Below are 16,396 nucleotides of genomic sequence, written 5' to 3' on the forward strand. Positions count from 1 at the left end.
GATGACTTTCTAAGATAGGTACTTTTATTATCCCCATTTTATAGTTGAGGTAACTGAAGCAAATAGAGGTAAAATGTTTTGCACAATTTGTAAGTGGCTGAGATTGGATATGAATTCAATGCTTCTTCCTCCAAACCAAGTTTACTGTTCACTGCCTGATGTTGCATGGGATCTCTTATACAGTGTAGATTTAATGATGGTGTGATTTAACTAGATTGACTTAAGGTATAAATTAAATGATAAAAATGATATTGTATGATGGTATTTGATGATATTTTGCAATCATTCAAGTGCTGTATAAATGTCAGTTGTTTTATTCCTAAATAAAAGTTCTGACAGACATGGCTAAAGGTGTTTAAAAAATTAAAACAAAACCACTTTTATTGTTTAATATGTAGTCAAACTTGACAGTAGTGTTACAGAAATTGCTCCCTTCTCCCCTTCTAAAATCCCAAATTTGTTGACATCAGCTGAAAGTGAAGAACGAAATTAATTGTGAAAATAGCAATCAACAAAGAAAATAAGAGAAATATTTGATCATCACTAGTTTCTAGGCCTCTGAATATGAATTCTGCCTCCTTCCCAATCAATATGCTGGCTTTCTTATATATTTGCTACCAAGAAATGATTCTCAACATATTGTCAGAATAACCAAAATTAAAAATGCAAAGAAAGTCAGGTCCAAAAAGCTGTATGGGGAAAGAATATAATGAATTATTGCAACAATATGGAAATTCCCAGGGGCGAAAAAAGTGGCAAGTCAATATCTTGTAATGGAATACATTCAAACTTAGATTCATGAAATCTTATAGTTAAAAACAATCAGGAGTTTATAGAAAAAAAAATGTGATATCTGCATATATTCTTGTATTTAAGCAGAGGGGTCCTGTATGTCACACCTCTTTTGCAATCAAACATCATTAGTGCAAATTCAGACACAATGGTTTTACATTTGCAGGCTCAGGTAATTCAAGAATAGCAAAATCAACAATTATATCTGTTACTGAAGAATGTAACCCTAGAATGAAACATTTCCATTTCCAGGACAGGGAAAATGGGAATGATGTCCAAAGTACTGGTACAAGTTCAAATTGTTCATTTCGGCAAGTTTTGTTCTAGAAAGTTTTGAAACCCTTCATTCCCCTGAAAGACAAGGTCCTTGAGATGAGACACAGTGCCTTTGGAAACAGTGAAAAACTCGATGGCCGTGTTTCCATCATCCCCTCTCTGGGTTTCTTCATTTTGATAAACTTTTGACTCAGATTTCCTCTCCCATCCTATTCTCTTTTAGAAGCCATGTCTTGAGTTTATTGTTGTATTTGGCCCATAGGTGCTTTGTTGAACATTAGGTAACCCACTGACTTTCTGATCCAGACAAAAGTAGCACTTATACTTAGAAATACAGTAGGAATATATTCTACCCCAGGACAACTGATATGCAATGACAGGAGTGTTGGAGTTTTATTCCTTTGCACTTAATATTCAAATGCCTACAAACAGAATTACCAGAAACAGTTGTAAATTCCTGGCAGTAAAATTTCCCATGATTCCAATTGGCAAACTAGAAAGTCTGTCTTTTTTTCCCCTCCTCTCTTTTGCCTTGAAAATAGTAGTTTTCCAAGGTGCTAGCCAAGTACTCCCCTCAATTTAGACAAGTGAGAGAGAGTGCTCTGTTTTTCCCCCTTAGAAGTCAGTGAAAAAACTTCTCTCTCTTTAACCAGGCCCCTAGTGCACATGTTCCAGTATACACAAAATGACTGTTAGAAGAGATTCCATTATACTCCCTTGATTGATGGGAATGTATTTTAGCAAGGAAGACCTAATTTCACCTTTTGTCATTTTCAGTGCTGTCAAATAAAAGTACCTGAGAAGACTTGATTTTGAGCTAAAAATATATTAAATTGGATTTTCCCCTATCATTCTCTATGTAAAGATTGCTGCACTATATACTATGTGATCCCCACAAAGACATTTCTGAAGAAAGTCAAAGCCTATAAAATGTGAGTCTTTCCCAGAGTTGCACTCCCCAGAGTAGCATCTCTCCCTTCAGGAAAATTCTTTCTGGCTTACACTCTCCTGTGACATGAAATGAAAGAAAAAAAATCTGTCCTTATTAAATAATAAGCAGTGACAGAGAGGGAGTCCATTCTTGGTTAGCTATCAGACTCAAATAAACTTAATTACATAGTTTGATAGACTTGGGGAATCATCTATATGGGGCCCATGCTGGAGGCCAATCCCTCTGGCTACTCTCTTATTTTGTGGAGACATGGATAAGCTGATATCCTCTGGTCCACACAATTTATGCTTCAGCTTCTCCTAAATTTCCCATACTTTAATGTGGTTCCATCTGCCCCTTTGTCCATTGTACTGAAGTTGGGAAGACTAATGGATAGGGCTTTAGGAGCTTTGTTAATTATTATTAAGATACTGTTACTCACTTACATTTCCCTTTCCTCACATAGAAGGAACAATGATATAGGGTTTATAATGGAACTTAATGGACTAGATAGGAGGTAATTTAGCTGAAATATTAATATAGTAATAAATTAATATCTATCATATAATAAAGTGTTAGAATTTGAGTCAGGAACACCTTAGATCTCACTACTAAATTTTCTTTTTGTGTTTATTTGGGACTTTTATGTCCTCATCTGGAGAATGGGAATAATGATAGCACCTACTTCATAGAATTGTGGGGATCAAAAGAGCCATATAAAGCACTTTGCAGACCTCCAAATCCTATAGAAATATAAAATACTATTATAAATATGGGCTGCATAATTCTTTATTGACACTTCACTCATGGAAAGCTATTGTTTTGCATTCCCAACATATTGCACAGTACATGACACATAGTAGGCACTTAACAAATGCTTCTTGATTTATTCATTAGTTATAAGTACAGTCATTAAAAAGAAGACACCATTTTTTTTTAAATCACTGCTCCAAAGGAATGGTGGGGATCACTGAGGTATTTTTATGTAAGCCAAAATTGGCAAAAATGAATAGATATGATTTTAAAGTCAGAAATTCTTAATGCATTACTCCATTGATTTTTAAAGCCATTGTCCATTGAATAATTCTAGATATTTGAGGAAAGGTAAAGGTAAAGTTTCTAAATGAAAATCAGATAATTTCTTTTTCTTTTGTTTTTATTTTTTTTTGGGCAACTGAGGTTGAAAGATAGTAGGATGAAATGTCTCTGTGTAGAGTTATGTAATGCTACAATCACATGTAGGTAGTTATTTGTCCTTTCACATATTGAATTTTTTATTTCAGAAAATTTCCAAAAGTCCATCATGACATATTTAATAGATTTTCTTTCATTCCCATGTTAGTTGATAATCATCATACTTAATGATAGTAAAAATAGAGAGAGTTGTTGAATGGAGTAGGGGAAAAATCAAACCAAACCATGGATAGTACAGTACACAAATGAAATAAGTATCAATAACACAATGGCCTGCTTAAGCATTCTACACACTGACTGAGGGTCAGTGTTCTTGCTTAAATGATCAAGGCAATTGAAAACACTTCTGGAAAAGGTCAATGTCAAATTACAGTAAACTCCATCTATTCTGACTATCTATCTGCAGAATAATTAACCCAGGGCATTTCTTTCATTAAAAAAGAAGAAAAGCTATAAAGGAACATTTTGAGGGAGAGGTCTGCAATGATTTTTTTCCCTTTGTTCTACTGCTGAATAAAGCCAAACTGGAGTCAACAAGGCTAATCCTAATTTCATACAGATTACAAAATCAGAGGCTAAGGACCAAGTGGAACAATTGATGATGGATATTGAGGAAATCTTCAATGGATATAATGTACAATTGCCCATGAGAAAGGATATGTAAAAATAAGGTCTCTATCAAGGAGAGCAAATCTATATGATGAGAAGTGTTTATGTCTTGATTCAGCCATTACATCAGCAACAACAGACTGCCCTATGGCTTTATCTACTTCAATCTCTGATTTAGCAAGGCAAATCAAGCGCTAGAAAAGTACCTTTAAAGGAAGATCTCCATACCTTTTCAAAAAGGTAACAGTAAAAGCCAGAAGGACATTCCTTCTAAAGCTGTAAGTAAAGAAAAGGTCATGTAGGATCCTACCAGTTTGGATGGGAGGATATAGTAATAATAAAGTGACATATAATAGATAAAGTGTTAAAATCTGAGTCACTATTTTGGAAAGGCAGCATTGGCTGCAATGGTACCTTGAACACCAATAACTTGACTCTATAAAATCTACTAATAAAGGGCCTAGGTTAAAAGTACAAACAGAAATTAGGGAGCGAGTACCTGTGAACCTAAAAGTTTTATTCTTTAGCTACTAGTTCTTTTATTGATCTTCAGAGTATAATTCACATTCCTAAAAAACTACCAAAACTGCTTTATTTCTGGAATTTTTAAAGAAACCTAAAGCTAATAAAATTTGAGAAGCCATGAGAGGAACATTGATGGAAAAAAATGAAAAATGTTCTTTCTCAAAAGACCAAGATTCAAATAAACAGCTATCTAAAACTTCTCTGGCAATTGTGAAAAAACATCAGAAATTAAAAGGAAAATGTGTGTGGAGTGACAAAAAGGTCACTGGAATTAAAGGAAGAATTAAATATTTATTCTGTGACCTCAGTTTTCTTGCTCAAACTAAAGTTGTTGTATTTAATCTTTAAAGTTCCTGCCAGTTCCATATCTCATGATGCTACACTAGTTACAATTAAAATTGACATAGAAAATGTGGTTATTCTATCAGTGGAAATAAAGATGAAATGACAGCCAATCTATGACATTGTATTTTTCATTAAAAATATCCAAATTTATGTTGCAAAATAAACAATAAGTTGCTTAGAGTTGGAAAAAAATTGAGCAACATGTTTGACATTTGGTCAAAGAAGATTGCTTATAATTAAAAGTTGCATACAATTTAAAAGCCTGGCAAAGGATTGTGATTAGAAACAAGGTAAGTAATAAACTACTTGCACCAAGCAGACTAGATTTTTAGAATTCTTTTCAGCAACAGCTGAACAAAACATTTAATAAACTGGACATCATTTGGGCACCAAGAAGTAATTACAATCCAATAACTTGCACCATTGAAAAGAAGAACCCAATGAAGGCTTGAAGTCACTTGGTTGCCACTAATTATAATTATAGATAGAATTAAGTTGAAGGAGAACAATGAGAATTATCTTTATAATGAGAATAAAAATATTGTCATCTCCTCATATATGTGCTACACATTGTTATTCACAGGAAATTTTCATATGCCTTATCCAATTTGAGCTTTATAACAACTCTAGCATTATAAGAATAGAATTGGAAGAGAACTTAGAGTCTTCCAATCAACCAACAAGGAAAAGGAAGCCCAGTTAGGTTGTGCAATTTGCCAAAGGTTATATAGGTAGTACGCAGAAGCAGATTTTGACCTTGGGCCCTCTAACTCCAGACTCTTTGCTCTTTTTTTTCCTACATCACAAACTATTGAGGTAGGAAGATTTTTATAGTCTCCACTGTATAGATGAGGAAACTAAGTTTCCAAGAACTAAGTAATGCCTTGGATCACAGATTTAGTCATTGACCAAGTGAGGTTTAGAAAATAAACTCTGTAGTCATTGCTCTTTCCACGACAGAATTGTTTCTTTACCAAAATAAGCTTATCACAGTGTTTAATACGAGACTCTTATAAATGCAAAGTCCAATCAAGTCATTTTTAGAATCATCTCTGAATAACTTGCATCATTTCCATCAAAGACTACTCTTAGATGTGTAAGTAAAACTATGCTTCAGAAAAGTACAAAGAAATGTTTTGAAGCAGATTATTTCGCCAGATACTTTTAATACTCAGATCTCTAAATGCTTAAATATTGTAGGCAAGGAGGCTCTCTATTATTCCTTTTAAGAGAATTCTTAGGGAGTTAGACAAATCTGTTGGGTATTTCCTCCAAAGTTGTTGAGTACATACCTTTTCAACCTGTGTAGGTCCTGTCTTTGTCCTGTCATATATTTTTGCATAATAGTTACCCATCACATGTCATAGATACCATAAAGGCAATTGGACTGTCTAATTGTTTTTCTTGCACCTTACTTGACAGACTCACTTCCTTTTCTGGACATAACATATTTTCATTATCTTTTATGCTCACTGTCTTAGAATTTTCCAATAGTGATATATTGCATTACCTTCCTTTAAGACTATTATTAGATGTCTAAGTAAAACCAGGCTGCAGAGAAAGTATAAAGTAAAGTGTTTTATAGCAAATTATTTCACCAGATAGCACTATTTTCAATACTCAAATCACTAAATACTCACATATTCTAGGCTAGGAGGCTGTCCATTACTCCTTTTTTTAGAGAATTCTTAGGGAGTTAAATCAATCTGTTAGACATTTCCTCCAAAGTTGTTGATCACAATTGGTTAATATCTTTTTATCCTTTGTAGTTCCTATCTGTGTCCTGCCCTATATTTTTGCATAGGGATCAACTCCTCTCATGTTATAGATACGATAGAAGCAATAGGAGAGTCTAATTGTTTACCTTCTACCTTACTTGACAGACTCACTTCCTTTTATGGACGTACTTATTTCCATTATCTTTTATGCTCATTCCCATGGAATTTTCCATTAGAGATATATTGCTGTCTATCAGAACCATTATGAATTCTACTGTTGCTCACTGAATGATCCATAAGATGACTCCTTCAGGAAATGAGAGATTTCATGACTCATAAGTATATAAGGTATATATCATGACCATAAAAATATCAATGTTAAAATAGATGGATTTTTTTTTCAAATTAAAGCTTCAAGTCACTAAAAACACCTCGAAATTTCCCACATGCAATGCAACTAATTATTCTACTTAAAAAAAAAATTGTGAGTCTAGTTCACCATCCAATGGCAATTCCTGTTCATGATATATGCATGGTTGGGATAGAGGTCAAAGTGAACAAGAACAAAAAGAAAAAAGATGGCAAAAAATTGAGAGTGAATAAAGGGCCTAATATCAAGATAGATTATCACCACTTCCTAAAGAAATTTTTTAAAGTCATTTTCCAAAATGAAGAGATCAAAAAAGCTAAGAAACTACATTAGGCAATATCTGATTATCTTATCAAATAGACAAAAAAAGAATTCATTTGTAAAAATACCATAGAGTAATTGTTGCAAGAGAGTTGTTGCATGATACAATAGAGAATACAATGAAACAAATGCAGTATATTTTGAGATGAATTGTCTGCCTAATGAAATTGGTTTGAGCTTAGCTACTTCAGTACTACTTGGTAGATGGTGAAATGTAATTAAAATGACCAGAACTGGACATCAGAATGCCTGAGTTCTATGCCTTCCTCTATGCCATAGCTAAATATGGGAAAATATTTTTTTTTCTTTTCTGGGCCTTCTCTGTTTCAGTTATAACATGAGGGAACTAGATTGGATAATGAAGAAGAAATCTTAGGTTATACAGAATAGTACAGCATTTTATGTCAATATTTCTGTAAAAATAATGCAAGTAAATTAAAGATTTTATGGAATATGGAAGTTAGTCCTGTTTGATTCCTACTCAGAACATCTATAGAACATCTACAAATTTTTACAAGTCTTAAATTGTAATAATTCACTGATTCAAATGAAAAAGGGGCTGAGAAAGTGTTATATAAGTATTTTTCATCTTATCCACATTTATCTTTTTTATCTATTTTAATAATAAAAAAATGTCAGGTTCTCCATATTCCTTAGGAGGAATCTAATTCCAAAGGAATTAGATAATTAACTTATGGCTTTATAGCAATCCAGAAGCAATTGCTCAGCTTTCACTTGAAAAGTCCTGATGTCAATGGTCAAAGTAATATGCCAGGCTCAGTAGCCCTTAGTTTGAGATCCACAGCATCAACTCTTACTATACCCTATGGTAATACAGTATAGTGAAGTAACATTTCAACTTAATTTTCTTTATTGGTGATTTTTTCTTGATGTTCTTTTCTTTTAATCTACTGTAATTTGCATGGCTATTACATATGTAAGTCAAAATACATATCAAGTTATTAATTCATATTATTTAAACAGTTACACTCTCTAGATAGAAAGCCTAACTTTCATTTTATATTCTAAAACACTAGAGAGTTTTCCTTTGGTTGTATAAGGGAATACAAGTACAGAGTAGGGATACAGAATAGAAAGCAAATTGCATGAAAAAGGAAAGATGTCAGGTAAGGTTGACATAAGAAATCTTCAATCTGACCTGAGAGAAATTCTTCCCCATAGCCTCCTTCAAATTCTGATGTGTTTGTAATCTAAGGTTGCCTTGAATATTTCATATTTAGTCAAACTGAGTAATTCAGATTACAGTTGTGAACATTTTTCATAGAATTATCAATTCTCACAATGCATCCAAAGGATGGTATCTTCTATTTCCTCCACTAACATATGGGAAATTATACTTATATACAGGCATAACAGAATTATTTGTCAATTACTGCCATTGGAAGACAAATTTTACTGTAAAAACCAACCAGAGCACAGCATCTCATCCCAGAAGGAGGTTGTCTACATGATAATTAAATATTCTTAGTGTACCAGTTGCACCAGTTAAATGGCAAGTCATTTGGTTATTGCTACATAACTAAATCTACCCACAAGGCATGTGTTGGAACAGTTCATATAAAATGAGAAGGCATATGGCTGTAAGATGGTCATCTTAACCTTCATTTTAACTTGCTTCTCAATTCTTTAAGGAGACTGTTACATAACTTATGGGGGGAAAAAAGGTTAAATGCCATGTTGGATAACTTTAAAAAAAAAAAAAAAAGCAAAATGTGCTATACAAAAAACAGTACTGGTTTACTTCATGAAGACAGTTATTAAAGAGAATCATCATTTATTAGTGGATTGAAGTCACTGAATTCAGACATTAGAGTCTCTATACATTCTAAAATGTTAGTAAGGTACTACTTACTATATATATATATATATATATATATATATATATATATATATATGCATGCTACTTGAGACCTGAACCTGCAAATGTTGAACACCGTACCTTAACAGGAATCACTTTGTACAGAATGTAAAGGGTTCATAAGTCAAGATGGCAATGGAATTATACACATAGGATTTAAATTTCAACTTTAGAAGTTCAGTGTATATTAACCTTTTCCTCCTCAAAGAATGTTTAAAATTCCTTTTCTAGTGGGGATGTTCACAATCTGGATTGTGGTTAGTCCAACCAGGCCAGCATAACTGGTGACCCCATTTAAAGAGTTTTTAATGTCTTCTTAACCTAATTTGGGAAGGAAAGGGTTGGTGTGAGTGGAAGAGTGGCTCATGTAGGCAGGAAAACGTATGGCACTGCAACTGAATGAACCACTTTCCCCATGGGACATAAAAATATTCTAATATTAAGGATTATTTTACAACTCAATGGAATTATGCAATAATGCAATCCATTTTCTTTGTCCAGATGACAAAATGCAGTCTTAACAGTCACAAGAGCCTGCCTTGTGTTAGCTATAAACAAAAATATATTTATATATATATATATTTATATTTATGCAACTACTATGTGCTTTAAACAAAATTACTGTATGAATCAGCAGGGTTCTGAAACATTTTCCTTTTTTTTTTAATTTCTGGGGATATGTGCTGGAAATTGAATGGCTTCTTAGGCAAGAATCAACAATGAAACAGGCCATTAGTACTGACCTGGCAAAAAAAATTAAATTTAAATCCACACATTTGTTTGAAATCCCTCAATAATTTTGCTTCACAAAATGCCTGAGAAACTCTTCCTGTTTCTTTCTCCTCTTAGTCACGAACATCTTTTGCCTTCATTTCATTTCAAAGGTAGACCATGCAGGCAACATTTTTCAAAAAAAGAAATCCAAATTTGACATTCTGAAATAAAAGTTATTGCCAAAGACACCAAGAAGCAAAGCTTCTGTGCCAAAGGTTAACCTAAAACTGGTGCTGCCTTTATAACCTACAACTCCTAAAAAGTGGGAGACACAGTTTAATCTTTTTGAGAAAATGTTTTACACTTTAGAATAATGAACTTGTTTGAACACTTGAAAGTAGACCTTGAAAACCAAAAGTCTATTGCCATTTTTCATTTTTGAAGATTAGAAATTGCTTATTTTACATGTAATTTTGCCTGCATGAATTGGTTTTGTCCTACCATCTTAAAATATTATTGTCTTTTCCTTAAAAAAACAAAACAAAACAAAGCATTGTCAATTTGCAAAAACTATCACCTTTGAGACCCCAGAATATATATGAACCAAAGGGGATAGAACCCTTGTGAACTAAAGCTTTATTTCTTCCCTTGATTCTTATGCAACCCCACACCTAAGCCAACAGCATGATGCCATGTCAGAGTTGTGACCAGTCCGCTGGGGATGTTCTAAGTGAACTGTATGTCATTTCATTAAAGAAAACTACTGCACAGCATAATCTGGTGTTTTTGCAAATTCCTTTCCCCCAGCTTTCTTGGGCAAGGCTGATCCAGAATCATTCCTTGTTTAGGCTACAGCAGCTTAGGGCGCCTTTATTTTTTTCATTGTTTTTTAATTTTTTTTTAAAGATATAGGCAAAGTTAAAGTCTTACACCTGTAAGCCAGTACTGGTGCTCTGTCCTAGAAATTTTAACACTGCTCTGATACAATAAAACCTTCTTTTTCTCCAACAGGTTCAACTTCAGCATATGCAGGATGTCCAGAGCCTCTTCGAAACTTCATAGCTGGCCATCGACTGGGACGCCGCTGAGGAGAAAAAAAAAAGAACAAAACAACAAAATAAATATAAAGAGTAAGTTCAGATAATCTGAATGTCATGAAGGGGAAAAATCTTCAATTAATTTGTTTTAAATTAATTTACAATAACATTTAATCAACTACTATCTCTTTGAGATAAACAATAAGGTATAAGCATTAGAGACCATGAAAATACAACTGGCCTTGGAGTCAGCTTGAAATGGATTCAAGCCCTTCCTTTGTCTTGATATGCAAAATGACTTACAGCCTCTCAAGCTGCAAAATAGTTTGCAAATCTGCATCAGGTAAAGGGAGTTTGATCTCTCAAACTTCCCAACATTAATAAATTACAACTCAGGACAAAACAAAACAGAAAAATAAAACAAACAAACAAAAATCCACCAACATTATTTTTCAGTCTCCCAGACCTTCTCCCCAGTTTCTTTCACTAAATAGATGACAATTCATTGTAATCTCCTTAATATATCATCTGTTCTACTCGCAAACATAGCAATTTATTATAGGTAGAAAAGGGTAAACAAGAATGTTATGTACTGTGAATACAGAATCAAAAGACCTGATTTTGAATATCAGTTTTATTTAGTATGGGATAACTATATCTTTATTCATAACTAAACATGATTTTAACATTTTGATTCTTTAAAATCTTCATTTAAAATTCTCAGGAAAGACAGTTTGATTTTCAAATAGATATATGTACTCATTTGTAAGCTATGTAAGACATAGGGAAATAAAATGGGGGAAAATAGAGTTTGATATGAAATAGGTATATAAAATCAAACTTTTTTAATATTAAATTTTATTTTTAAATAAACCAACATTTGCCTTTTTTTACCTCCTAACATGTCTTAATAGCCATCTCCTATCTTCTCATTAAAAAAACAAAGGAAATTTTGATATATTTTACTTGAGCAGTATGATAAATATGGAAATATGATTAGAAGCATTGCACATGTTTAAGCTATATCTGATTACTTGCTGTCAAAGGGAAACAGGAAGAAGGAACATCGAGAAAATTTTAGCATACAAGGCTTTGGAAAAGTGAATTGTGAAAACTATCTTTGGATGCATTTGGGGGAAAAGGAGAAATTCATGTGACAAATATATAGAGAATTAAGAGAACATGTTTTGTAAGATGGGGAAAAAAAAGTCTCTTCTCTCAAAAGCCTCATATGCTAATATAGCTCACCTGCATTGATAATTCTGAAAACTCTTATTGTTCAGGCTAAATCTTGAATCAGAAAGGAAAAATGACCTCTTATACTTAGATCAAAATTTCTTTGATAAGCCAGTGTTAAGATGCATCATTTTAATTGTTTCTGCAACTCAAGTAGGTTGTAAAAACTTACTAATACATAAGAAGACTTTTTATACTTAGATTTAAGGTTACAATGTGGTTTTATTTTATTAAAAAAAAACCTTTTTAGCCTAGAAATTGTAGTTATGACAAGGTCTTCCCTGAAATTAGTAAACAATGGGGGCCAGCAAATAGCTATATTATGCATTTCTTAACATTTATCCTCAGAGGATTCTCAAATGATGTTAGCTCTGTGGTTTCCTGACTCAGGGACTTTTTAAAAAATAATTTACCATCTTCAGAGAAGAAAGCTTGTTGAAAGAAAATTCAATATAATTATATATTAAGAGCCTGTTGTTATTTAATCATTTCTGTCATGTCTGATTCTTCAGGACACCATTTTGGGGTTTTCTTGGCAAAGATAATGGACTGATTTGTCATTTCCTTTTTCATCTCATTTAATAGATGAGGAAACTTAGATCACACAACTAGTAAGTGTTGAAGGCTGGATTTGAACTCATGAAGACTGCCTTCCCTTCAGGGGCAGCACTTTATGCACTACAGCACCACTAGCTACCCCATTAAGAGCCTACTATGCATAAAATACGCTGCTTTAGTCCCTGGTGATTAAAAGATAGTTCCAGTGTATCAAATGTTTCTTTTATAAACTGACAAGAGAGCCAGCATAGAAGCATGCAAGCATTCCAGGAGAGAAGCAGTGCCTCATTTTGGGCATCTCTCTTTTATTGGTACATATTTTGGCTTCTTCAGGGGAGGAATGTTGATCTTTAAAATTTCCAGTCTTAACCTCTTTGCCCCACATAATGTGGAAAATGAAGCATGATTTAATCACTGATGATTCTTTCATCTCTAATTGCTAGCTCCTTTATGATAGCATGAATTTCAGATTTATTTATTTATTTATTTGTGAGGTAACTGTCTTTATGCAATTCATAACTTAAATGATCTTTAACACTTTATGATTTTTTAAAGTCTTCTATTACTTAAAATTCTCATGAAAGTTTGATTTTCAAATCAATAGATGCACTCATCTATAAAATGAAGACATTGGGAGATAAAATGGGGGAGAGCTCCTTGCTGATAGTATGCAGTGGGCATTTTATAATTGCAAGTGGGATTGCACTTAACTGGAATTGAATTGGAACATAATATAGAAGTATGTCAAGACAAGGAACTTCATGAGGGGCAGTGGAATTGGAAGTTGTTGTTTGTTCTTCATTTTTAATAGCTTTTTATTTACAAGTTATATGCATGGGTGATTTTACAGCATTGACAATTGCTAAACCATTTGTTCCAATTTTTCCCCTCCTTTCCCCCACCCCCTCCCTTAGATGGCAGGATGACCAGTAGATGTTAAATATCTTAAAGTATAAAGTTTGTCCTTCATTTTTGAAGATGACAGCGAATCAGGGAAGTGATACCATGACATCTGAATGAATTGGATTTAAGTGAGGGAGGGCTATGCAAAATCACCAGCCTCAATTTCTCCCCTGAGCCATCTGGACCCAGTGGCCAGATCTAGATCAGAATGGCTGGAGACAGCTCTGGATGCAATAGATCTTGGCCTTTTTAAGCTAAGGTCTTTACCAAGTGTCTGTTTGACTGAGGCAATTGTGCATTCATTAATTAAGAGTAGGTAAGAAAGGGAATTGGAGGTAGGACTAGCTTTAAGTAGCCACTTTGAAAAATGAACAAAAGATCACAAAATATACTTCCATAATAAAAATGGTATTTTGTCAACTGTATAGGTCAGACATTTCTGTAAGGATCCTGGTAACTAACTTTGACTTTAGTAATGTTAAAACTCAACACTATCCTAAATAATTCTTTTGTCACAGGGAACTCATTTCCCTATGGTAGTTCACTCTGTATTAGGCCCAAAGCCCTTGAGTGATTTGTCTACTTTTCCAAAGTTTGCAAATGTCAGAGAGCCAGGGGATAGAGAATTTGGGTCCGTGCATTTTGGGGTGTAGGGTAGTAGTTTCAAAATTAAATACAAATAGGCCAGGCATTGAACTACATAAAAATACTGGTAGGCCATATATTGACTTAGAAGGCTTCAAGCTACCCAACCTACCCAGTCATCCATCTTAATACTTTAATGTATTAAATCAGATAGAAACTACATTGTCATCTTGTGCAAGCCACACTCAGAAGTGTTATAGTCTCCATGTATCCTGTGGGCCATGTATTTGACACATCTGGAACATAGAAATTTGAAATCTTTCTCCACCATTGAAGCTCAGCACCTTTTCCACTACTTATAGTCTTAGTGAATTGCTAAAATCCCTGACTTGCTCAGGGTTATCTAGACAGACTGTGTCAGAGATGGAATTTTAAACTCTTTTCTTCCTGACTCAAAACAAAGGAGTCGAACTACACTATGCTGTCTATATTCTGTACAATTTTAGGATTTGTGAAAAACAAAAGGGATTTTTGAATTGCTGCTGATTTTTTTTAATAAAATCTGAAAAATGCCAAATAAGTATTTTTCTTTTAAATCTATTTGTCCTATATAGATCACATGTTCTTCCTCTGTTGCTGATTATGAGCCTTGGAAATGATGAGCAAGTATAAATAGCTTTCTTTGCAAAAAAAAAAAATCTGTTTTGCTGTAAGCATCAGGAGAATGTATAAACCAGACATGCATACATTGTTATAAATGACTATATGTAGGCATATATAAACACGTTATATATTTTGTATAGATAGCTACACATATTTATATACACATATTTATAGGTATATATGTGAATATATATATATATATATATATATATATATATACATTATACATTTTATTTTCCTTGTTGTTGTTCTTATTTTTTGTATTGTATCAATTTTTCATATTTAGATTACTGTGTTGTGTCAAGGGGAAAATATGTTAATTATTTGTAACTTGAATCATTTTTCTGTTCCTATTTTGCAGTTGCTTTTTCCTGAACAAAATAGTTTCCTTTTATTCCTTATAAATCAAATTAATGGGGCATTCAGTGCATCTATTAGAATGACTGAATTCCTTGTTTCTCAAAGAAAAGTATGTAGTGGCCATGACCAATTGCACATATCAGTGAAAGGGAGCTTTGACAAGAGGTATTAGAAGAATAAAGAAGACTTCAGCTCACCTTCATCATTTTACTTTTATCATCAGACCTCAAAGAAGCTATTTAGTTTATCTGAACTTCCATTTCCTTAATGGTCAATTGAGCATAATGATATATGCAATGTGCTATTTTCATAGGTGTAAATTACTATATGTGTGAATACCATAGTTATGAGCATAAATCTATCCATATCTATACACAGATATGTACACCCACATTGGATCATATTGCAAAAGTTCTAGTGCATATTTAATGAATTGTTTTTCAGTCATTTTAGTCATGTCTAACTCTCCATGATTCTATTTGGGGTTTTCTTGGCAAAGATACTGAAGTAGTTTGCTTTTTTCTTTTCCAGTTCACTTTATAAATGAGGAACTGAGGCAAGCAGATTAACTAGTCTGTCCAGAATCACACACTCAGTAAGTATTTAAGGCCAGATTTAAATTTAGGAAGGTAAGTCCTACTGATTTCAGGCCAGGCACTCTGCTACCTACTTCCCCTTTAACCTGTTAAAGGACTATTATTTATTGTTACTTTGATCAAAGGAAATAATATATTTAAAACATTTTGAAGTTTATAAAAGGATTATAATAAATTTGGTAGACATAGAACTCTGTGGTATCCAAAACCATTTATATACAGTAAGCTTTTCAATGCAGCCTCCAGAGTGACTTTCCCTATCAGCTCCAGCACCTTAGTCTCTTGATTGATGATTGACAGTTGATGATTGATGATTGAATGATGAGTGACAAAAATGTCTTAGGTCTACATCCTTACAGTAATCTAATCATCACTGTTATCCCTAGAAAGTTTAACCCCCTTGGTAGCCTTCCAGAGAAGAACATCTTTCCTAGGCAGTGGCTCCTTATATAGTTTATTTTCCCAAATTAGAATGCAAGCTTCGAGGGGCAAAAGTAGTTTACTTCTGTATCTGTATTCCAGGGTACAATAAAATGCTTAATATATGCTCATTTGTTCATTTGCAGATAATATAGGGAGTTATTACCTATGTTTTACAGATTAGAAATCTGAGACTCACCAAAAGCAAATGGTTTGCCTATGATCACATGGCTGCTAAATGGCAGGACTTTGATGTAAATTATAATTATTATCATTACCCACTTTGACATAAGTTTTTTTGCTTGTTTTATTATTTACCTTCTAAATTTAGATAGATTGGTGAACATATATGGGATGATTAGAA

General features: G+C 33.3%; 1 protein-coding gene across 2 annotated transcripts in view; it reads right to left on the bottom strand.

Annotated features, from left to right (window-relative positions):
- Positions 1-346: 346 nt before the first annotated feature.
- Positions 347-16,396, bottom strand: part of PLXDC2 (plexin domain containing 2) — a 479,799-nt gene continuing 463,749 nt past the window's right edge. For both annotated transcript variants that reach the window (XM_031939892.1, XM_003771887.3), the window contains one exon: positions 347-10,758. In XM_031939892.1, the coding sequence (XP_031795752.1) occupies positions 10,642-10,758 (117 nt within the window). In that variant the 3' untranslated portion in view covers positions 347-10,641. The remainder of the gene's footprint in view (positions 10,759-16,396) is intronic.

Source organism: Sarcophilus harrisii, chromosome 5, assembly GCF_902635505.1.
Source record: "Sarcophilus harrisii chromosome 5, mSarHar1.11, whole genome shotgun sequence".
NCBI classification, from domain to species: domain Eukaryota; kingdom Metazoa; phylum Chordata; class Mammalia; order Dasyuromorphia; family Dasyuridae; genus Sarcophilus; species Sarcophilus harrisii.